At 42.6% G+C, this 25910-nt stretch overlaps 1 protein-coding gene across 1 annotated transcript; it reads left to right on the top strand.

The window, feature by feature from the left end:
- The first annotated feature begins 1247 nt into the window (after positions 1–1247).
- Positions 1248–25893, top strand: LOC145411572 (uncharacterized). The gene is made up of 4 exons (XM_080281581.1): positions 1248–1291; positions 6516–6664; positions 11331–11975; positions 25067–25893. Exons 3-4 carry the CDS (start codon positions 11357–11359, stop codon positions 25777–25779), a joined length of 1332 nt encoding a protein of 443 aa, XP_080137707.1. The 5' UTR covers positions 1248–1291; positions 6516–6664; positions 11331–11356; the 3' UTR covers positions 25780–25893.
- Positions 25894–25910: the final 17 nt, after the last annotated feature.

Genomic DNA, 25910 nt, shown 5'->3' with positions numbered 1-25910 from the left:
AAAGTATTAAGAATATGTGGAGTAGATGGGAAGTTGTTGAATGCTGTGAAGAGTATGTATGATGGTGCTAAGGCTGCAATGCTTGTGGATGGTGAACTGAGTGAATTTTTCTCTTTGAAGGTTGGGTTGAAACAGGGATGTGTCATGTCTCCATGGTTGTTCAATCTGTACATGGATGGGGTAATAAAAGAGGTACAAGGTAGGGTGGTGGATGTTGGAGTGGCTCTGGTGATAGAGGGTAGTGTTTGGAAACTCCCTGTACTGTTGTTTGCAGATGATACTGTGTTGTTGAGTGAAGACGAAGAAGAGCTGCAAGGCTTGGTGGATGAGTTTGGGAGAGTGTGTAAGAAACGGAATCAAAAGGTGAATGTAGGGAAGAGTAAAGTGATGGTCTTTGAGAGAGGTGAAGTCAGTGAATGTACAGCAAGGTTGGATGGTGAGGAATTGGAAAATGTGAGTACGTTTAAGTACTTGGGTAATGTGATGAGTAAGGATGGAGGGAGGGTGAAGTGCTTGAAAGGGTACAGCAGGGAAGAAAGGTTGCTGGTTCCTTGAAAGCAGTGATAAGAAACAGGGAAGTGAGCATGGAAGTGAAAAAGTTACTACATGACAGTATTGTGATAACAGCTCTAACGTATGGAAATGAAGCTTGGCCGTTGCTGGAAGGACACAAGTCAAGAGTGACAGCAGTGGAAATGAGTTATTTAGGAGGAGCCTGTGGAGTCACATGGAGAGACAGGCTGACAAATGAGAATATAAAGGAGCATTGTGGTGTGGATGTGGATGTGATAGGAAACGTTAGGAGGAATACACTGAGGTGGTTTGGCCATGTGGAGAGGATGGAGGGTGAAAGATTGATGAAGAGAGTGTATATGAGTGGTGGAGGGGGGAAGAGGGAGGGGGAGGCCGAGGATGAGATGGAGGGATGGGGTGGAGAGGTATATGGGAGAGGGGTGTGTGAGCTGGGAGCGGGGTAGTGAAATGGCAGGGGACAGGGCGACGTGGAGGCGATTTGTTTGTGGCCACCCCGAACGGGATTGAGGCGTCTGGCAATAGATAGACAGATAGACCATAGATAGACCTTGATAATATTTGTGTCTTTTTACCAGATGGCAGCTCTTCATGTAATATCACAATCTTAAGTCATTCCTTTGTTGTGTCCCTTAGCCATGAAGTCTCGACACAGAACCTCACCCCACTTCATCCTCTGTCTACCTTTGGGTATTGCCCACCTCAGCCAGTTCTCGTTTTGACTTTTCAGCATGTCCAAACAACCTCAGCATAGCTACAGGTTTGCATGGCCTCATTGTTATTTCTTTTGACAAATCTCTTGCAGCTTGTTGTATTGTCATGTCATCTCCCCTATAACAGAGTTGAGAAGGAAGTGCTGTTTAAGAAAATTGTATTACAGTATATCCTTTCAATACCAGATCAGTTGGGGGGAAGCCCAATCCAGTAAAGTTGATAATCTGGTATATATGTCCGATGGCCCGCCCCATTAAGTTTTAGTTCTTGTACCTAATAGAAAATGAATGACTGAAATAGCATATTCTAGTACTAACAATGAAAACTGTTCCCATTTTTCATTAGCTTGGCCCATAATTTCACATCCTCGTCATAGCACTTCATACCTAGCAAAACAACTTGGCAGTCATGAGGGGGAGAGGGCCAGGTTGGAGTTATAAGGGTAGGAAACTCATGATTTGTTCGCTGTACCTGTATCGATGGATGTAGACTGCTCCCACTCCCATTCTCCCCATATGTTGTAGACTGAGTTACCATAACTGTAAATCATCATCAATGTTAGCATAGATGATTTCTGGTGGCTCTGAGGTGCTAGGGGTTGGGGTCCTAGAGACTGTACTGCTGGATTCAGCAGTTAAAAAGAAGTGCCAAATCCCTGATCATGCACTTCTCACAACATTCATCCAGGCAGCTGTATCTCTTGTCAGTCTCCTACCCTCACTGACTTCCATACCTCTCTTGCTCACACACCCACCCACCAATTCCTTCCACCATCTCCTTGGCCTACCTCGCCTCCTTCCTCCTTCAGATTCACTCAGATATACCTTTTTCACCACTGTTATTATCCATTCTCTCCACACAACCATACCACCTCAGTATACTCTCTTTGATTCTGGTGTCCACAGACTTCCTCACTCTGCATCTTTCACAAATCGCATTATTTTGTATCCTATCCACTCCATGCACTCCACAGATATTCCTCGGCAGTCCCATCTCCACAGCTGTCACTCATGACTTTTCATTTTCATGCCACACCATAGTCTCACACCCATATGTTAAAGTTGGCACTAACACTCCTTCATGTAAGCCTTGCACAGTTGCAGCACCCATGCCTCTGTTTTTCATCAAGGCCTTCATAAATACCAGCTACTTTCCTTCCTTGTGACACTCTGCTTTCCACTTCTTTCGCACATTTTTCTATCACTGTACCCAGGTATTTGAACTCTTTTTGTAACATCACACTGGGAGTCACCTTCTCTCTCAATTACCATGTGTGGATCAAATATTTGCAGTGAGACAGATAATAATATATAATAATAATGATGATAATATTTTGGGTCTCAGCCATGCTCCCTCCCCCTTTCCTATGAGGTGTTGGCAAAAAATGATTGTAAACAAACCAGCGAACTGACCTAATGGCAATTTCATAAAGTATGGTACATCAGCACAGTAGGCACCAATGAAAGTGGGATCATGTAGAAACAAGACTGTGGGGAAATATGGGTTTTGGGCCCCATGGCAAAGTGTATCTACAGATTCTGAGTACCTCAGTTGTGCTTTGGTATCATCCATTGTGTTGGTTAGTATTTTGAGCTCTCAGTCAGTTGTAGAAACAGTAGCCATGTAATGGGTGTATAAAAGCTTACATAGACTAGTAAGCTAGTAGAGGACTCATATAGGAGATGAGTTGCTGCACAGTAATTGGTAATCTGATTAACTGCCATCCTTTTCTGATTTCCCCTCTCAGACTGATTAATTTGTCCTGTGATTAATGATGCTTTTACATTAAATTAATTTTTTTTTTTTCATTAATCCACACAGTTTTGCCTCTTTTGAGGTCAACTTCACAGTGCATGTTAGGTAACTGGCATACTCTACTCAATCTTTTTACACACAAATGGCCACCTTCGGAAGTCTTCATTGGCATTCCTCCTGCACGTAACTGCCAGTCTTTTAACAATAATGTGCAATTTGTACTGTACCATATCACCAGTTATAAATGAGACTATCCTAGCATGCACAGTGTTCACAGTAATTGTGGGTACTAATTCAAAATGGTGACATAAGGTGTATGGAACATAGGACTGCTGGGCCTCAGGGAATGGACTGTGAGGTTTATGCCCAGTGTTGGACACATATAAGAATAAAAATCTTAAAAAACTCATTGATATTCAAAGGCTTAAACATACAGAAATAGCGATGATTAGGTGAATGTGCAGTGCATCCCTGAGTGCGAGGCCTGGGAGGGCTAGGTTTATGATGGAAGAGTTGAGAGGTAGATGGTACTGTTGTGATGAGAGAGGGGTAGATTGAGATGGTTTGGGCATGTGGAGAGGATCGGGGATGATAATTAGGTGCAGAAAGTGAGAAGTGTTAATGTTAGGGGTAAGGTAGCAAGAGGTAAACCAAAAAAGACCTGGGACGAAGTCACTGAGTGTGACCTTAGGGATAAGGGACTAAATGGGGAAACTGCCTGTGATCGAGCAGCGTGGAGAGCTGCCATTAGGTGACCAAGACTGATGCATGCAAGCATGCTGGAGCCTTCAAAAATGAAACAAAACGAATTGTTCCTTTTAGTTGTCAGTGTGATATACAATAATTACAGTATGAGTTGCCATAGCTCATAAATACTATATATTTTTTGCCCTTATTGCCAGGGTTTTTGAAAGTGAATACAAATTTACTGGATTTGTGTAGTACTGGATTTTTAGTAGTAATGTATTTGGTATTAACAGGTCCCTGTATAATTACTGAGACTGAGGCTTTTCTATCTATCTATCTATCTGTCTATCTATTGCCAGACACCTCAATCCCTTACACAGGCTGGCCAGAAACAAGTCGCCTCCAGATCACCTTGTTCCCCTCCATTTCACTACCCTGCTCCCAATTCACACACCCCTCTCTCATATACCTCTCCACTCCATCCCACCATCTCATCCTTGGCCTTCCCCTCCCTCTCTCCCCCTCCACCTCACTCACATACACTCTCCTCGTCAGTCCCTCACTCTGGATCCTCTCCACATGGCCAAACCACCACAGTGTGTTTCTTCCAGTGCTTCCTATCACATCCACATCCACACCACAATGCTCCTTCACATCCTCATTTGTCAGTCTGTCACTCCATGTGACTCCACAGGCTCCTCTCAAATAACTCATTTCCACTGCTCTCACTCTTGACCTGTGTCCCTCCAACAATGTCCAAGCTTTACTTCCATATGTCAGAGTTGGTGTCACAGTACTGTTATGTAATAACTTTTTCATGTCTATGCTCACTTCCCTGTTTCTTATCACTGCCTTCAAGGAACCAGAAACCTTTCTTCCTTGTTGCACCCTTTCAAGCACTTCACCCTCCAAACTTCCATCCTTACTCATCACACTACCCAAGTTCTCAAACGTACTCACATTTTCCATTTCCTCATCATCCAACCTCACTGTACATTCACTGACTTCACCTCTCTCGAAGACCATAATTTTACTCTTCCCTACATTCACCTTTAAATTCCGTTTCTTAAAACTCTCCCAAACTCATCCACCAAGTCTTGCAGCTCCCCTTTGTCTTCACTTAACAACATGGTACCGTATCATCTGTGAAGAACAGTACAGAGAGTTTCCAAACACTGCCCTCTCTCACTAGGGCCACTCCAACATCCACTGCCCTACCTTGTATCTCTTTTATAACCCCATCCATATACGGATCGAACAACCATGGAGACATGACACATCCCTGTTTCAACCCAACCTTCAAATAGAAAAACTCGCTCAGTTCTCTATCCACACGCACTGCAGCCTTAGCACCCTCATACACACTCTTCACAGCATTCAACAACTTCCCATCTAGTTCATATATTCTTAATACTTTCCACAATCCTTGTCTATCCACCCTGTCATATGCTTTCTCCAAATCCACGAAGGCCGCATACAACTTCTTTCCCTTCTCTAGAAACTTTTCCACTAAAGATCTAAGATGAATATCTGATCTACACAACCTCTTCCCTTCCTAAAGCCTCCCTGTTCTTCTCCAACTAATTCCTCTCTTATTTCCCTAACTCTGTCAATAAGTATCCTACCACATACTTTTCCTTTTACACTCAGAAGACAAATGCCCCTATGATTACCACACACTTCTTTTTCCCCTTTCCCTTTGTACAAGGGAATAATTATACCCGACTTCCAATCATCCGGGACTTTACCTTCCTCCCAGGCCAATCTGCACATCTTCCACATCCATTCTACTACTGTCTCTCTCCCATGCTTCAGCATTTCACCACACACTTCATCCATTGGGCTTTCCCCATTTTGACTTCTTCAATTCTTGCACAACTTCCATCCTACTAATTTCTTCCTGTCTTCTCACCTCCCTCCTTCTTCCAGCCATTCCCCAGCCACTTATACTCGTATTACTTTCATTCTCTATGTTCAACAATTCATTAAAGTGTTCTCTCCATCTGCTCACTTTTTCTCCCTTCTGCACTAGTAATCCACCATTTTTATCTTTCACTCCTCTACTAACTTCATTGCCACCCTGTCTCACACTCTTTACCTCTTTCCAGAACATTTTCTTACATTCCCTCCAGTTGACACTCAAATTCCTTCCAAATTCCTCATCCACTCTCTTCTTACTCTCTCTTACTAATCTTTTCACCTCTCTCTTCATTTCTACATGACTCTCTCTTCCGTCTCTCAATTTCTTCCAAGCCTCCATTTCTCATCCATTCATTATATGCTTTCTTCTTTTGTACCACAGCCTGTCTCACCTCTTTATTCCACCATGCTATTCCTTGCACCCCCTTTCATCTTCTCTTCACCCCACACACCACCTCACATGCTGCACATATTTCTTCTGTGAATTTCTTGCACACACCTTCCACCTCCCCCATCTGCTCCAATTCATATGTACCCAATCGTTCCTCCACTTCTCTCTTATATTCTGCCTTTTTCTCATCCTCTTGTAACCTTTTCACTCTCCTTACATCTACTCCTTCCTCCCGTCCTTCCCTTTTTCTACTTCTCCATTTTACTTAGACCTTGATTCTGACCACCACTTGGTGGTGGTCAGAAAGTCCACTCCCCCAACCTCTATATACTCTTGCATCCATTACACATCTTCGCATCCTTTCATCCACAAACACACAGTCAATCATTGCCTTCCTTTCATTCAGTTCACCATCCACCCTTCTCATTACTCTTCCATGTGCAGAAATTTCCTTCCTTTTGCCATTATCCCTAATGTCACTCCTCTGCCCATGAACTAATTCATTGTTTAATTTCAGATATCATGGCTGTACCAGAAGACAAAGTGCATTAAGACTTCAAGAGAGGGAGAGATTGATACTAGTCTTGGCTGTGAAGTATGGTAGATGGGATGTCCATGGCAGAGAAGCAAAAAGGTACCGTAACCCTTTGGCTGGAGGGAGCTCCTGTGAGCTGAATAAAATTGCTGGTTGTAAGCTAGAATGAAGTACTGTATAAAGTTGCTTGTTTTTACAATGTTATTTGTGATCATTTATAACATGTTTGGTGCTCAAGGTTTCTCTTCAGTGTAGTAAGCTTGTCTGTTAGTTAGCCAAATAAAATGAAAAGGGTCAAGGCTTCAAAAGTGGTTTGTACCCTTCTGGGATGTGAATTAGGATGTGATGGGGTATGATAAAAGAAACTCCTGTACTTTAATCCCTTCAGGTCTGTGATGTAGTTTTTATTTTATTTAAGCTAATTCCAGACACTTTCATTTAGCTTTCAAGGACACATCTGGTATTGAAGAGGTTAATGAAGTCTATATATAACTCCCAGTTTGAAAAGTCTCTAAAACTGAATAATATTGTCTGGAGGTAGCAAGAATAAAATAATAACTGTGCCATTAGAGTGAAATAGTTACGGTATGGCTTCAAAGGGGTTGGCTGGGTAACATTATTGACTGTCAGTTTTGCTATGGTATTTGTGATGGCTGCACTAGAAGATGAAGAACTTATAACCTTTCCAATACAAGAAATTTTACTCATTGATTAAAATCATTTAAAAGTATCAGAAATGGAATAAGAAAGGCATCATGATAGAGAAAGGAAAAATGGATAATACATAATCACCTACCATTAGATACAAAAGGACTGCCATAGTCAGATTATTTTATTCCAGAAATAAAATAATCTGACAGTGACAGTTTAAGAGCAAGGCATCATGTTAGTGGAAAATTATAGTACCTACTTTACAGTGATGTGTTTTTCGTTTTTTTCTTGCCAGCTTAAGAATCTAGAGTCAGAATTTTCCTGGATGTTAAGGTATTCAGGTCTGTGTATTATTCTGTTACACTGGGCTGCTTGGTTCCAGCCCAGTATACAGTAATCACTCCAATATCCGACGTAATAGAGCCATAGGTAGGTCCGGATATTGGTTGTCCGGATATTGGGCCCCAGCTAATGGACTTGTACTTATGGACCCTAACTCAGAGAAACACCTATACAACTCCCTCTGGACATGCATAGCACCTATTTAAGACCCAAATCACACCAATAAGGCACATAAATGACTGAAATAAATGCAAAAGAAACATAAAATGAGGGTTTAGAAGTAGGTTCATACAATAATAAACATTCTGGTGACTGGCTCCTGGACTGGTACTTATGGACCCTAACCTAGCCTAACTCAGAAAAACACCTTCCTACTGCACATGCCTAGCTCCTAACACCCTTTTCACACCAATAAAGGACATTAAAGAGTGAAATGAGGTAAGTATAGTATGGAAAAAAGTACAGTATGAAACATTCTTATGTCCGGATAGTAGGGATGTTCGGATATTGGGCGTCCGGATATTAGAGTGATTACTGTAATTCTGTCCATTTCTCCTTTCTCTGAAATCTCCATTCTTGGAGATTTCAATGTTCACCACCACCTTTGGCTCTCCTCTCCTTTCACGGATCCACCTGGTGAACAAGCCTACATCTTTTCTATCCTTAATGACCTAGAGCAGCTTGTACAGCACCCTACCCGTATCCCTGACCGCCTTGGAGAGAGCTCCAACATACTTGACCTCTTCCTCACAACTAATCCTTCTGCTTACTCTGTTAATCTTTTCTCTCCGTTGGGCTCCTCCGATCACAACCTTATTACCTTAACCTGTCCTATCGCTCCAGTACGGCCTGCGGACCCTCCAGGGAAACGTCGTCTCTGGCATTTTGGAGCTGCGGACTGGGAGGCCCTCAGGCAGTACTTCTTTGATTTTCCCTGGAATGATTATTGCTTCCATGGCCGTGAGCCATCTGAGTGTGCCTTGCGCATTACGGAGGTTATTCTCTCGGGCATGGAAGCATACATTCCTTTCTCATATCCTTTGACTAACGCAAGAAAGCCTTGGTTTAATCACGCTTGTTCTAATGCTGTCCGCAACAAGGAGAAGGCCTACAAAAGGTGCCGGAGCCAACCCACCCTGAATCACATAATCTTTACGCTTTCTGCCCGGAATCGTGCTAAGTCTGTTCTTCGCTCTACTAAAAATAATTTCATCCATACTAAATGCTCTCAACTCTCCAACTCGAATTCTTCTCGCTCCTTCTGGCACCTTGCCAAAAATCTTTCTAACAACTTTACCTCATCATCCTTCCCTCCTCTTTTTCTACTCTGATGGTTCTGTAGCTGTTTCTTCTACTGATAAAGCAGATCTCTTCGCACAGACTTTCTCCTCCAATTCCACCTTAGACGATTCCGGTGCTGTTCCTCCATCACTTCCCCCTCTGACTTCCTCATGGCTGACATTAAAATTTCTTCAGTTGATGTATTTTCTGCCATTACTGGCCTCAGTACTAACAAGGCATATGGGCCTGATGGAGTCCCTCCTGTTGTTCTCAAAAACTGTGCTTCTGTGCTTACACCCTGCCTAGGCAAACTATTTCGCCTTTGTCTGTCAACTTGTACCTTTCCTTCTTGCTGGAAGTTTGCTCTCATTCAGCCAGTCCCAAAGAAGGGTGACCACTCCCAACCCTCCAACTATCGTCCAATTGCTTTAACGTCCTGTATTTCAAAAGTTTTCGAGTCAATTCTTAATAAAAAAATTTTAAGGCATCTTTCCTATCACAACCTTCTTTCCGATCGTCAGTATGGGTTCCGTCAGGGACGCTCCACTGGCGATCTTCTCACCTACCTTTCAGACTCCTGGTCATCCTCCTTTCGGGACTTTGGCGAAAGCTTTGCCATTGCACTTGACATCTCAAAGGCTTTCGATCGAGTCTGGCATAAATCTTTAATTTCCAAACTGCCCTCCTACGGTTTCTATCCTTCTATCTGTGCCTTCATCGCTAGCTTCCTTTCTGGTCGTTCTATAGCCGCTGTCGTAGACGGCCATCGTTCTTTCTCCTAGATCTATCAACAGTGGTGTTCCTCAGGGCTCTGTCCTATCACCAACTCTCTTCCTTTTATTCATCAATGATCTTCTAAGCTGTACATCTAACCCTATCCACTCATACGCTGATGACTCCACCCTTCATCTTTCCATTCGGTTCCCGCAACGCCCATCTCAACAGTTACTTCAAGAAACAAGGGATGAGGCTATGGCACACCTAATGTCTGACTTGGCTCATATCTCTGACTGGGGTAAAAATAATATGGTTGTCTTTAATGCATCTAAGACTCAGTTCTTACACCTATCAACCCGACAAAATCTTCCACAGGTATACCCACTAATGTTTAATAATATTCAGATTAATCCTGCATCATCCTTGAACATGCTTGGGGTTTCATTTACTCGGGACTTATCTTGGAAAGATCATATTACATCTCTTGTAAAATCTGCTTCCAAGAGATTGGGTGTGCTAAGCCGACTCCGCTCTTTCTTTACCCCTGCACAATTGTTGACTCTGTACAGGGGTTTGATCCGCCCCTGTGTGGAGTACAACTCTCATGTGTGGGGAGGCTCCCCACATACAGCTCTTCTCAATAGGGTGGAGTCAAAGGCTTTTCGTCTCATTAACTCTCCTCCTCTTACTGACTCCCTTCAACCTCTGTCTCTTCGCCGCACTGTTGCATCTTTGTCTCTTTTCTATCGCTACTTTAATGGTCACTGCTCCTCTGAACTGTCTGCTTGCATTCCTCCACCTCTGCGACGGGCGCGTAGCACCCGTCTGGCAGCAAACTCTCATCCCTTTTCTGTCCAACTCTCTAATGCAAGAGTTAACCGTTACTCCCAGTCTTTCATTTATGCAACAGGTCAGCTCTAGAACTGTCTCCCTCTGTCTGTATTTCCTTCTGCCTATGATCTCCAGTCTTTCAAACGTAGTGTCCAGGCATCTCAAAATGATCGGATCTTGAATTTGGCTCTCTATTGTATTTTGTTTTTCTCTTGGAGGGAACTGTTACTGCGGGCTCATGGCCTTTGGTTCCTTCTTCCTCGCATAAAAAAAAAAAAAAAAAAAAAAAAAAAAATTGGATTGCCGTTAATAACTTGACATTAAAGATTTTAAATGCTGTGCACACGAACTGTTTGTCTCTTCAGAATTCACAAAGTTCAGAATATATTTTATGCAAATAATATCCAAATTGTGGTAGGTGGGGGCACTCGCCATCCACTCACTGAATTTAGTGCTGCTCTCGGGTGTCTGCTCTGTCCTCTCCTCCATCCTTCATTCCTTCCATCTTCTATCTTTCTTTCCTTCCTTCTTTTCTCATCTTTCTGCCTATGGGTGACTTTACACCCCCTCTTCTGTCTTTCATTCCTTCATTCTTTCCTCTTCCTTCTGCCTATGGGTGACTCTACACTGAGTGACAAGCCAAATGGTTTCCTGTACACCAGGAAACTATTTACTACGTTGGGTGGTAACCATATAACCAGATTTTGGCGCCTGGTGGTTTAGTGGGTAACTATTGTGCTCCAATCAGATTGAGCCAGTGAAGGTTTATATCCAAGGGATGGTTGGGGTTTATTGCTCACGTAATGCCACTAAGGGATGAGTGAGGTTGGTCACACTCATCTTAAATGTCAGGACCAACTGCCTAGCCACAGGCTCCTACGCTTCTTATGGGGCAACGTAGGATTGGATGATGGATGGACGAATGAATAATATCCAGATATTTCCAGCTTATAAATTTTTTTTGAATATTTTCAGGTTAAACTGATGTTATTACGGAAATCATGAATAGGCAAGGCTGTGTGAACCACCCTGACAACTTCTGTTATATCTGTGGAAAATACATGCTACGTGGCCAGCGCAAGAACCTCTCCAACCAAGTGAAAATTGCTTACAGATATTATTTTGGATATGAAGTTGGTGGTCAAGACAAGAGCTGGGCACCGCATGTTTGCTGTGCCATGTGTCATTTAGGACTTACTCAGTGGCTGAATGGCAAAAGGAAAGAAATGCCTTTTGCTGTACCAATGGTATGGCATGAGCCAACAAATCATCACTCTGACTGCTACTTTTGTTTAACAAAAATTACTGGTTTCTCAAAGAAAAACAAATCAAAAATTGTATATCCAGATTGTAAGTCTGCTCTGAAGCCAGTGCCCCATGACTTGTGTTTTGCCGTGCCAGTTCCGCCAGCTACTGCTGCAGGCGAAAAAAGTGACAGCTCCGATGAATGCAGTGATCCCGATATGAATGACAGAGATGAACTGTACAAACCAGAATCCAAGAAGCCACACTTGCTAAGTCGAGAAGAGTTGAATGATCTGGCGAGAGAGTTGTCACTGTCAAAGGAGAAGGCTGAGTTGTTGGGCTCCAGACTACATCAGTGGAATTTCCTACAAGAAGGTATACAGTGTTTTAAAATTTTCTTCTTTCATGGTTGTCATTCAGGCTTTGTTGCTTTTTTTTATTTATTTATTTATTTATTTATTCAGGGAGGCTTTAGGAAGGGAAGAGGTTGTGTAGATCAGATATTCATTCTTAGATCTTTAGTGGAAAAGTTTCTAGAGAAGGGAAAGAAGTTGTATGCGGCTTTCATGGATTTGGAGAAGGCATATGACAGGGTGGATAGACAAGGATTGTGGAAAGTGTTAAGAATATATGGAGTAGATGGGAAGTTGTTGAATGCTGTGAAGAGTATGTACGATGGTGCAAAGGCTGCAGTGCGTGTGGATGGTGAACTAAGTGAATTTTTCTCTTTGAAAGTTGGTTTGAAACAAGGATGTGTCATGTCTCCATGGTTGTTCAATCTGTACATGGATGGGGTAATAAAAGAGGTACAAGGTAGGGTAGTGGATGTTGGAGTGGCCCTGGTGAGAGAGGATAGTGTTTGGAAACTCCCTGTTCTGTTGTTTGCAGATGATACTGTGTTGTTGAGTGAAGACGAAGGGGAGCTGCAAGGCTTGGTGGATGAGTTTGAGAGAGTGTGTAAGAAACGGAACCTAAAGGTGAATGTAGGGAAGAGTAAAGTGATGGTCTTTGAGAGAGGTGAAGTTAGTGAATGTACAGCGAGGTTAGATGGTGAGGAATTGGAAAATGTGAGTACGTTTAAGTATTTGGGTAGTGTGATGAGTAAGGATGGAGGTTAGGAGGGTGAAGTGCTTGAAAGGGTACAGCAGGGAAGAAAGGTTGCTGGTTCCTTGAAAGCAGTGATAAGAAACAGGGAAGTGAGCATGGAAGTGAAAAAGTTACTACATGACAGTATTGTGATACCAACTCTAACGTACGGAAGTGAAGCTTGGACATTGTTGGAAGGACACAAGTCAAGAGTGAGAGCAGTGGAAATGAGTTATTTAAGAGGAGCCTGTGGAGTCACGTGGAGAGACAGGCTGACGAATGAGGATATAAAGGAGCGTTGTGGTGTGGATGTGGATGTGATAGGAAGCGTTATGAGGAACACACTGAGGTGGTTTGGCCATGTGGAGAGGATGGAGGGCGAAAGACTGACGAAGAGAGTGTATGTGAGTGAGGTGGAGGGGGGAAGCGGGAGGGGGAGGCCGAGGATGAGATGGAGGGATGGGGTGGAGAGGTATATGAGAGAGGGGGGTGTGAGTTGGGAGCAGGGCAGTGAAATGGCGGGGGACAGGGCGACTTGGAGGCGATTTGTTTGTGGCCACCCCAAACGGGATTGAGGCGTCTGGCAATAGATAGATAGATAGATAGATAGATTTATTTTTTTTACACATTCAGTCCAGTGGCTAATTTTCTCTTTTCTGCATACTGTTTTCAGGTGTTTTTGTTCACCTTAGGACAAAGTTCTCAAAATGCAGGAGTTACAGTAGGCTGAGACTTCAGTAATGTCCTCTCTTCAAGGGAACTCTCCTAAGCTAAATAAAATCTGTCTATCTATCTATTGCCAGATGCCTTAATCCCGTACGGGGTGACCACAAACAAATCACCTCTATGGCGCCCTGTCCCCCGCCATTTCACTGCCCTGCTAAATAAAATCATTCGGGGAAAATAAAAAATACGTTATCAGATTGAAGGGGGTCAAGATATGAAATTATGAGATGCAGGTGTAGGATAAATGGTAACTCTTTTAATATGGGCAGTTATTGTTATCTTTTAAATTCTTGCTTCTACCAGATTTTTTTCCTTCTTTTAACTTAGGAAAGGTTTCATGTATTGAGGGATTAGGGACTCAGGTAGAAGGATGTAGGGGGTGTTCTTTTTTTCCATGGTTTTGGATGATGTGCAAAGCAGAGATATTGCTCTGAGCCGTAGGGTGGGTTTCCTGGCATGAGTCTTGGGAGTATAACTACTTATCCAGACATCAGGGGTTTGGTTGTGCATCCTGTAAAAGTTGAAGACAGTAAGGTATTTGTGGCTATGTGACTGAGGTGGTTACAATGAATGTTTGTGTTCTGGTCTATGGATTTTTTTTGTAATTATTATTATCTTTTTTAAATCATTTCCTGGACTTGTTATGAGTTCCCTAGGTGGAAAAAGAGATCTGAATTTTGATGATGGTAGTGGTGAAAGAGCAGCACTTGTGTGTGTGTGTATTTACCTATTTGTAGTATACAGGAATTGAGCAATGCTCGTGTTGTCCTGTCTCCATATCCACATTTATCAAGTCTACCTTTACACACATGAATGTTTTTTTCATGCACCACCTCTTTGTCTAAGTCATTCCAAATATTTAAGTTTTTACCTAATATACCTAATTGTGATATACACGGAATGTACTATGCTCGTGGGTTTCCGTCGCTGTTTCTCAATAAGTCAAATTTAGCTTTAACCTCGGTTAAGTTTTTAGACTGGACGATCTCTTTGTCCAGGCTATCCCATAAATCTATTCTTCTGTAAGGAAAGCTATATTTCTTGATATCCTTCAAGCAGCTTGACTTTTTCAATTTCATTCCGTGTCCTCTTGTTGCTCTCTTATCCCATACAAACAGATCTTCTTTGTCAATTTTATCTACTCCCACCATGGTCCTGAACACTGCAATCATGTCTCCCCTTTTTCTCCTTTCCTCTAAGGAAGGCAAATCCAGCTTTTCCAGCCTCTCTCTGTATGACAGGTCTGTCAGACTAGGGACCATCTTGGTTGCTGTTCTTTGTATTCTCTCAATCTTGTTTATATCTTTCTTTTTGTGTGGGGACCACACTACCGCTGCATATTCTAACCTGGGGTGGATCATGGCCACTATCAATTTTTTCATCATCTCCTCATCCATATAATGAAATGCTACTCTTGTGTTAGTCAAGAGTTTATAAGTCTCTCCAACTATCTTGTTAATGTGCTTTTCTGGTGACAAACTATCTTGGACCAGCACTCCCAAATCTTTCTCTTCTCTCCTTTTTGTGATTAATTCATTACCCAACAAATAATTCTGTGATGGCCTCCTGGTACTTTTACCCATTTCCAATATTTTCCATTTCTTTACATTAAATTTCATTTCCCACATCCAGCTCCAATTGTATATCCTATCCAAATCCTCCTGCAGTATTTTACAATCCTCCTCAACCTCTACCTTCCTCATGATCTTTACATCATCAGCAAACAGACTTGCATAACTGTTCACTCCATCTACCATATCATTTACGTAAATCAGGAACATTACTGGCGCCAACACCAAGCCTTGAGGGACTCCACTTGTTACTTCCCTCCATCCAGACATCCTATCCTTTATTACTGTCCTCATTTGTCTGTCTCTCAAAAAGTCTCTCATCCATTCCAGAAGTTTCCCCTTCAGTCCTCCTATATATTTTAGTTTCCACATTAATCTCTTATGAGGTACCTTGTCAAAGGCCTTCTCTAAGTCTAAGTACACACAATCCACCCAACCGTCTCTCTCCTGTACCACGTCAATCACTCTTGAGTAAAAGCTCTACAAGTTAGAAACACATGACCTTCCACTTCTGAATCCAAACTGACATTCAGCCAAAATATTCATCTCTTCCAGATATTTTATCCATCTGTCTTTCAGGATTCTTTCACACAATTTTGCGACCATGCTGGTTAGAGACACTGGTCTATAATTCAGGGGTTCTTCCCTGTTTCCTCCCTTGTAAATTGGTACCACATTTGCCCTTTTCCATTCTTGTGGCACTTTCCCCTCTTCCAGTGAGCATACGATTAAACTGTGAATTTTATCCGCCAGTTGTTCTCTGCATTCCTTCAGTATCCAATTAGAAATTCCATCAGGTCCTGGGGCTCTCCTTACATCTTGAGTTTTCAGTAATTTATACACTTCCTGCACCTCCACTTTTATATCTTTTATCACTGGAACATTTCTAATCACTCCCTCCTTTTCCACAATCTCCTTTTCTTTAGCGAAAACTGACTGGAAATGTTTGTTCATTATTTCTGCTTGCATTGCCGCATCCTTAAAGACCTCTCCTTCTGCTTTCAGTTTGGTGATTCCTTCCTTTTGTTTCAGTTTGCCATTAACAAATCTATAAAACAGTTTGGGTTCATCCTTGCATTTGTCAATTATACCTTTTTCAAAATTCCTTTCTTTTTCTCAACGTATTCTTGTATATTCATTTCTTGTTCTTTTATATTCTTCCTTTGTTCTGTTGTTACCTCTCCTTCTCCAAGTGTTCCACACATTATCTCTCTCTTTTTTTGCTATCATACACCTTCTATTAAACCACTCCTTTTTCCTGTTTTCTTTCCCTCTTACTCTTGGTACAAATTTTTCCACTCCCAAATTATAGAGGTCTAGAAAGATATCCCACTTCCTCTGTATCTCTCTTGTTTCTCTGAATTTTCTCCAATCTGCATTTTCAAAAAGTTTCTCAATCCTGTAAAATTTGCTTTCCCAAAGTTGTATCTTCCGTCTATGAAGCTCGTCTCTTGGCTCGACGTTCCCTAATAACATCTGGAACTCAGTGACCACATGATCACTTTTTCCTAAAGGACAGATATTTCAATGATTCTATTACATCGGGTTCTTTGGTGAACAGTAAATCTAACCTTGCTGGTGTGTCCTCACCTCGAAACCATGTCTCTTCTTTGACCCATTGCGTCATCACATTATTCATTATTATATTTAATAACATAGTGCCCCACGAATCCTCGCCGCCTCCCGAGTACCATTCCTCCCAGTTCACCTCTTTACAGTTAAAGTCACCCACCAAAATTATATTATTGCTTTTCTCAATTATTTTTTGCAAGTAGCTAGCCATATCTGACAACATCTCATGGTATTTGTCATCCTTCCATGCTCTCGTCTTTGGGGGAACATACACTACCGCCATGTCTCTCTTAACATTCTCTCCAGTTTCTAATTTCATATATATCACTTCAGCCCTGCCTTCTCCCATTTCCACAGTATCTACATTTATGTTGTTCTTCACTGCTATCATCACTCCTCCTCCCTTTTTTTCTTTTCTGTCTTTTCTCCACAGTTTGTATTTACCATCTCCCAAATGAACATCAATATCTTCTCTTAATTTGGTCTCTACAAAGCACATGACATCAGGTTCATGTTCTCTCAAGAAATCGTTAATTTCGATCCTTGTCGATATGAAACCATCAACATTAGTATATATCACCTTCAAATTATTTTTGACGTTTTTAATACCCTCTTCTCTCCTACTCTCTGTCCGTACCACTTCCTCAACTTCTGATCTTTCACAGCCATCCCCCATAGTTTCCTTCACTTCTATTTCCTTAAATACCACTTCCTTACTTTCATATCCAATACTCTTAAAAAAAAAGTATTACATTCTTCCTCTGTCCTCTTATCATTTTTTTCCTTTACTTCTTCCTTTAATGATTTTAAAACTTCTCTTTCTTCTTCATTCAGATCTTTTCTTATTATAATGTTTTCCATCCCCGCCTCTTTGCTTAATTTCCAGGTCACTTTAAGTATCTCATTTATTACACTTTCTGATGTAAACTTGACTCTCATTGGTCTTGTTTCCCCTTTCTTATAAGGCCCTATCCTCCTTCCTCAATTTCTTTTACCCACTTGTCTCCTTCGGGGTCAATCTTGTGTGTGTGTGTGTGTGTGTGTGTTTTAGGGGCTAATCGATGCAAAATATATATTTTTTGCATATGCTTACATTATAAGCATGGTTCCATCATTCAGCAATGCCTCAAGGGTTGATGAGAGTTGTTTCTCATGATTGATGGGGTGTTTATTATTGTCTTCCGATATTTGCTGGTGTTTGTTGTGTGATCTAGGGTATCATTTCATCAGTAGTATTATTTTGGGTGAGACCTGGGCAGTGAAGGAGGAAGATATTCGCCGGCTCAGACATACAGAAATGACAATGATATTAGGTGGATGTGCAGTGCGTCCCTGCGTCCAAGGCCTGGAGGGGCTGGGTTTACGATGGAAGAGTTGAGAGGTAGGATGGGACTGGAGTGTATTGGTGTTGTGATGAGAGGTAGATTGAGATGGTTTGGACATGTGGAGAGGATGAGGGATGATAATTGGGTGAGGAAGGTGAGAAGTGTTAATATTGGGGGTGGGGTTATCAGGGGTAGACCGAGAAAGACATGGGACGAGGTCATTAAGTGTGACCTCAGGGTTAAGGGACTGAACAGGGAGGCTGCAATGGATCGTGCAGCATGGAGAGCCGCCATTAGGTGTCCAAGGCCGACACATGCAAGCATGTTGGAGCCTTTAAAAATGAAAACGAAAACAAAACAGATTCTTTTGTGCTGGAGAAGGACACTTTCATGTGGTGGCACCAATATAACCATGCAGCTCTATTGTCTGGTCATACATCTCCCTCTGTACCCCTCAAAAGGTGAAAGGCAGCCTGCGGCAGCAGTCCACCAGGTTTATGTCCACATGAGCTTGGGGCCACAGCAACATGGACTGTGTGTTCATTTTATATTACTTTTTTCATTTCTTGAAGTTGTTTAATCTGTGAAGAGAAGTTGGAGCTGAAACTTACGTGGTGGATGCCCATCATTCACTCACTCAATGTAGGGATGCCTTGTGGTTTTAACACTAAGTGACAAGGCAAATGGTTTCCTGTACCCAGGAAACCATTTACTACGTTGGGTGGTAACCATATAACCAGGGTTTTGGCCAGGTAAAATGACTTCCAGATTCCCCTATCCAAAATCACTTAATTCATGGCAGTTGTTTCAGAAAGCCTCGGAGGGCCCAATACCTGCCCAAGGCTCTAACCAAATGGGCAGATTGACATGGCCATGTGGAATGTGAGAGGTGTGAATAAGGAGAGCAAAAGGGTGGAAGAGGTGAATGTGTTCAAAAGAGCAAGATATGCTGTGATGGCACTGTGTGAAGCTAGATGAAAGGGTGTGAAGTGGAGGAGTGGGAGGGTGTGAAATATGTAAGATCGGGTATGAGTGAGCGAGGAAGATGCAAGGAAGGAGTTGTTTTGTTGGTGAATGAGGTGTGGCAGAGTGGGATGAGAGTTTACAAATGTGTCAGCTCAAGGTGTATGTATGTCAAGTTCAAGTTTGAGAAGGTGAAAGTGGCTGTGATTGTAGCGTATGCACCACGTGAGAACAGGAGTGAGACAGAGAAAGACAGGTTTTGGGATGACCTGGATGAAGCAATGGGAGAAATGCCCAGGAGCTGTAAAGTGATCGTAATGGGGGATATGAAAAGAAGAGTAGGCACTGGTCCTGAGGATAACATAATGGGTTGTAATGGAGAACCAGGAGAAAATGATAATGGGAAGCAACTGAAGGATATGTGCCAGGAAAGGGGGTTGTGCATTTGTAACTCATATTTTGAACACAAAGATGCACATAAATATACATGGTACAGAGGGAACGGAGATCGTGTTGAAAGGAGCCTGATTGATTACGTGCTCGTAGAGAGGTCGATACTGGGAATGGTTGCTGATACGAGGGCTGTGAGAGGACGATGTGGAGGTCTGTCAGATCATATGATTGTAGTATGCAAGATCAAGCTGAAAGGAGTGAGGTGCACCAGGAGAGAGGAGCAGCCAAGGAGCAAGATTGAGTCCAAAAGCTGAGGATCAAAGAAATGGCAGATGAATACAGGACCAAAGTAGGGGAGGAGTTAGAATCAGTGAATTGGAATGAAATGGATCTGGATAGCCTGTGGAATGCATATGGGGACTTGCTTAGTTAGAAATGCAAAAGTGGTGTGTGTTGTGGCAAGAGTAACAACAAAGAAGAAAGGTAAGGCATGGTGGGATGATGAGGTTAAGAGAGCAGTGGAGGAAAAGAGGAAGTGGCTAGAGTGGTTACAAGTTACAGGGGTTCAACTGAAATAAGAACTGAATATACTGAGAGCAAGAAGCACGTAAAGAGACTAGCGAAGAGGAAAAATCTATCTATCTATTGCCAGACGCCTTAATCCCGTAAGGGATGGCCACAAACAAATCACCTCCATGTCGCCTGTTCCCCACCATTTCACTGCCCTACTCCCAGCTCACACCCCCCTCTCTCATATACCTCTCCACTCCATCCCTCCATCTCATCCTTGGCCTCCCCCTCCCTGTCCCCCCCTCCACCTCACTCATATACACACTCCTTGTCAATCCCTTACTCTCCATCCTCTTCACGTGGCCAAACCACCTCATTGTGTTTCTCCCAACACTTCCTATCACATCCATATCAACACCACAACTCTTCTTCACGTCCTCATTTGTCAGTCTGTTTCTCCATGTGACTCCACATGCTCCAGTCAAATAACTCATTTCCACTGCTCTCACGCTTGACTTCTGTCCCTCCAACAAGGTCTAAGCTTCACTTCCATATGTTAGAGTTGGTATCACAATACTGTAATGTAGTAACTTTTTCACTTCCATGCTCACTTCCCTGTTTCTTATCACTGCTTTCAAGGAACCAGCAACCTTTCTTCCTTCTTGTACTCTTTCAAGCACTTCTCTCTCTAAACTTCCATCCTTACTCATCATACTACCCAAATACTTAAATGCACTCACATTTTCAATTTCCTCATCATCCAACCTCACTGTACATTCACTGACTTCATCTCTCTCGAAGACCATAACTATACTCTTCCCTACATTCACCTTTAAATTCCGTTTCTTACACACTCTCCCAAACTCATCCACCAAGCCTTGCAGCTCCCCTTCGTCGTAATAGCACAGTATCATTTGCAAACAACAGTACAGAGAGTTTCCAAACATTGCTCTCTCTCATTAGGGCTGCTCCAACATCCACTGCCCCACCTTGTATCTCTTTTATAACCCCATCCATATTCAGATTGAAAAACCACGGAGACATAACACATCCCTGTTTCAATCCAACCCTCAAATAGAAAAATTCACTCAGTTCACTGCACCCTCATACATTCTTTTCACAGCATTCAACAACTTCCCATCTGCTCCATATATTCTTAATACTTTCCACAATCCTTGTCTATCCACCCTGTCATATGGTTTCTCCAAATCCATGAAGGCCACGTGCAACTTCTTTCCCTTCTCTAGAAACTTCCACTAAAGATCTAAGAATGAATATCTGATCTACACAACCTTTTCCCTTCCTAAAACCTCCCTGTTCTTCTCCAACTAATTCCTCTGTTATTTCCCTAACTCTGTCGATAAGTATCCTACCATATGCTTTATTATGACACTAAGAAGACAAATGCCCCTATGATTACCACACACCTCTTTTTCCCCTTTTCCTTTATATAGGGGAATAATTATACCCGACTTCCAATCCTCTGGGACTCTACCTTCCTCCCAGGCCAATCTGCACATCTTCCACATCCATTCTGCTATCTCTCCCCCATGCTTCAGCGTTTCACCTTGCACTGCATCAGTTCCTGGAGCTTTTTAACTTTCTTCATTGCTTCCACAACTTCCATCCTGCTGATTTCTTTCTTTCTTCTTACATCCCTTTGTCTTCCAGCCATTCCCCAGCCACTTACACTCGCATTACTTTAATTCTCTATGTTCAACAATTCCTTCAAGTGTTCTCTGCAAGAAGGAGGTAAATGATGATCAAGGAACAAAAATGAAAGCAAACTACTCTGAAAATAGGAAGTTATTGTGGAAAGGGGTGCGGAAATGTAGAAGTGAAAGCGGAGAGAAATGTGATGATGTGAAGGATGTAGGTGGTAGATTATTAACCCATGGGGATGAACTAAGGACCAATTGGAAAGAATATTTTGAAAGCCTGATGACTGGGAAAAGAGAGAGCAGAGTAGCTGTAAGCATGATTGGTTTTGGGGGATGTGCAGAGAAGGAATGCAGTTACAGGAGATATGACACTTGCACAGGTGAAGAGCACAGTGAAGCAGCTGAAAAATAAGAAAGCAGCTGGGGCTGATGAGATGTATGCAGAGATGATTAAGTGTAGTGGAGAGAGTGGAAGTGCTTGTTGGAGGTATGTAAGAAGGCATGGATGAGTGAAACTGTGCCAGCAGAGTGGAAAATGGCTGTAATGGTACCCCTGTACAAAAATAAAGGTGAGCGAAGTGAGTACAAGAATTATCATGGCATAAGTTTATTGAATGTGGTAGGGGAGGTGTATGGAAGAATTATTATAGAGGAAGTAAGAGAGATATCAGAAGTCTGAGGAAGTGATGAACAGGGTGGCTTTAGGTGTGGTAGAGGATGTGTGGATCAAGTATTTGCAGTGAGACAGATAGCAGAGAAGGCTTGTGAGAGGGACCATAAGGTGTTTATGGCATTTATGGATCTGGCCATACAACAAAGTGGACAGAGAGGGATTGTGGAAAGTTTTGCGCACGTACGGTGTAGATGGTTCACGATCGGTGTGGGCGTGCGACAGGGTTATGTGATGTCCCTGTGGTTGTTCAATATATATATGGATGGGGTGACGAGAGAAGTAAAAATATGAGTAATGGAGAGGGGGATGGCATTGGTAATGAATGGTGATGGATGGAACATCTTAAATTTGTTGTATGTTGATGATACAGTACTACTTGCATATACTGGACGAGAACTTAGTCGACCAGTGCAGAGTTTTGCTGATGTACGTGAGCATTGTGCCTTGAGAGTAAATGCAGAAAAGAGTAAAGTGATGGTTATTGAGAGAGAAGGTGTCTCCCAGTGTGATGTTACAGTGAATGGAGAGAGACTGGAATTGGTGAGAGAGTTCAAATACCTGGGTACAGTGATAGAAAAGAGAGGAAAATGTGCAAAAGAAGTGTAAAGTGGAGTGACCCAAGGAAGGAAAGTACCTGGTACAATGAAGGCCTTGATAAGAAACAGAGGCTTGAGTGTTGCAGCTGCGCGAGGCTTACACGAAGGAGTGTTAGTGCCAACTTTAACATATGAATGTGAGACTATGGTGTGGCATGAAAATGAAAAGTCAAGAGTGAAAGCAGTGGAGATAGGACTGCTGAGGAATATACGTGGAGTACAGAGAGTGGATAGGATAAGAAATAATGTGATTCGTGAAAGATGTGGAGTGAGGAAGTCTGTGGATACCAGAATTGAAGAGAGTGTACCGAGATGGTCATGTGGAGAGAATGGATAACAATAGAGTGGTGAAAAATGTATATCTGAGCAAATCTGAAGGAGGGAGGAGACGAGGTAGGCCAAGGAGAAGGTGGAGATATGGTGGATGAGTGTGTGAGGAATAGAAGTTTGGAAGTTGGTGAGGCTAGGGAACTGACAAGAAATCGGGCTGGCTGGATGAATACTGTGAAGAGAAGTAAATGATCAGGGATTTGGCACCCCTTTTTAGCGTGACAGCATCTGGATTGACTCTGTCGGATACATTTATGTGAAGCTACAGAACGTGGTGAATATTTTTGGTGTATCTGATAATGCCAGGATTCCGGGGGCTTGAATGATGAGTGAGTGGAAGTGTGGCCCATTGGATTGGGCAATATGGGCTGTCTGGACATTGCTACTCCTCACCCTGCCCTAGGGTGGGAAAGGAGGTCTGGATGATGATGAAACTTGTCATGTTACCATGAGGGATATGGGACTTCGGTCTGTGGTAAAGATTCTGTTGAAGGATGTGGTTGTTTTGTCAGTGATTGGAGAGTTCAAGCTGATAATTTCCAATGCTTGTTATATGTTATCTGTGAATTGTGCCCTGTTTGCTGTATTATGATCTTATTTACATATTTATATACTTATTAAGTATATGAGATAGGGGTGTGTGAGCCGGGAGCAGGACAGGGTGGAGGCGATTTGTTTGTGGCCACCCCTTACGGGATTAAGGCGTCTGGCAGTAAATAGATATAGATAGATAGCTTTTGTCTGAGTTTGCAATGAAAGTGAAATATAATAGTGGGAAGGTGGTCAGATGTGAGGTCATGAAGTTTTCCAGGTGGTTTGATTTATTCGTTTTCGTTTTTAAAGGCTCCAACATGCTTGCATGTGTCGGCCTTGGTCACCTAATGGCGGCTCTCCACGCTGCACGATCCATTGCAGCCTCCCTGTTCAGTCCCTTAACCCTAAGGTCACACTTAATGACCTCGTCCCATGTCTTTCTCGGTCTACCCCTCACAACCCCACCCCCAATATTAACACTTCTCACCTTCCTCACCCAATTATCATCCCCCATCCTCTCCACATGTCCAAACCACCTCAATCTACCTCTCCTCATCACAACACCAATACACTCCAGTTCCATCCTACCTCTCAACTCTTCCATTGTAAACCCAACCCCTCCAGGCCTTGGACGCAGGGACGCACTGCACATCCACCTAATCATTGTCATTTCAGTACGTCTGAGCCGGCGAATGTCTTCCTCCTTCACTGCCCAGGTCTCACTACCATACAGCATTACACTCCTAACACATGCTGCATACAAAGATCCCTTAGCACGTAGGGAGAGCCCTCTCAATGTCAGGAGAGGCAAGAGCTCCCTGAACTTCTTCCAATCACTTCTCACCCTAGCCACAGAGCTAGCTCCAGCCCCACCTCCAGCACACAACATGTCTCCCAAATAACAAAACTCTTCCACACACTCAAGAGATTCACCAGCAAGTTCAATCCTTTCACGTCTGACGATCTCCACCTGCTCACCCCGGCACGCCGTACACATAAAATCAGCATTATCTCGCAGTCTACCTCTGATACCACTACATCTCTTATGCACCCATTTATCACACACACTGCACAAGATGGAATTACTTCCCACGCCCTTGTGGCAAACTGCACATGGCCACTCTCCCTCGTCTTTGACAGTACCGCCACCAACCCTAGATATCATCAATTTTGTTTTATCTGCATTTATTAATATTGGAATATGTAATGTGAGCTCAGGGGAGGAGGCTTCTTTATTATGTCTGTGCGGAGGTTGTTTGAAAGGCTTAAGGTGACCCCAAACAGTATTCAAGCATTCTGTGAACAATAAGTCCTTGCTATAAGTCCACATGAATAATGCTTGTTAAAGTTCCTTTTCTATCTGTAGAGCTGATTTACTACTTTCCCCCAAGTTAAAGTGACCATTGTATGTATAAAGTTATGAGAGTCTAGAACACATCTTTGACTTACATTGAGGGCTGCCTGTACACACTTGAGAACTATATTTCATTAGCATTTCAGTTATGTGAATATTATCACCACCTCAGATGCAGTGGCTGAAGAGTTGGAAATCAGGCTTGATATCAAGATCGAGGATGTGAGGCAAGAACCTGGGGAGCCTACGTCAGTGTCCGAATATAGAAAACCCTTTCCAACACCGGAATATAGGGAGCCTTGTCCAGCACCTGAATATACAAAGTCCTTTTCAACAGGTCAGTATGTCTGCAAAAAGTGTGGAAGAAGCTTCCTGAAAAAATGCCACCTAGGTATGCACATATTCATGCATTCGTACAAGAAAAAATATATCTGTGGTGTTTGCAGGGAGCACTTACCTTGTAGACACAAACTAATTGAACATCGTAAACTCCACAAAGGCACAGTAGAGCATAATGGTACAGTGACAGTGGGAGATGAAAATGAGAAACATGCCACTACATCTAGGTATCACGAACACATACACAGTGGATGTAGTAAGTGTGCCAAACCCAAGGTTGTAAGTGCTGAGGATGTTCACTGTGAATTTTGTGGGAAGCAATTCAGTCACAGGAATAGCTTGATGAAGCACAGACAGATTCACACAGGGGAGGAAAGGTGTACATGTGATGTGTGTGGAAAACAATTCACCCAAAAAGGAAACCTCAACAGGCACATGAAAATTCACACTAATGAGAGAGACTTTGAGTGTTCAGTGTGTAAAAGTCTCTTTAGACAGAAGAGTCATCTAAAAAGCCACTTAAAGACACACAGAAAGAAAGTATAGCTTTAAGGAAGAAATGTGTGTAAATTTTGGTATTACATTTTTCTGCTGATCTCCCAGTATTAGTTCAGATTTTCCTTAAAATACTTTCAGTATGTCTTTCATTTTGTTCCCAGTGTACCCATATGCATAGT

This window comes from Coenobita brevimanus, chromosome 90 (assembly GCF_032717465.1).
Source record: "Coenobita brevimanus isolate Jiangsu-jjx chromosome 90, ASM3271746v2, whole genome shotgun sequence".
In the NCBI taxonomy this organism is placed as follows: domain Eukaryota; kingdom Metazoa; phylum Arthropoda; class Malacostraca; order Decapoda; family Coenobitidae; genus Coenobita; species Coenobita brevimanus.
Note: the sequence above shows the minus strand (reverse complement) of the source record. Positions and strands in the feature narration are given on the sequence as shown.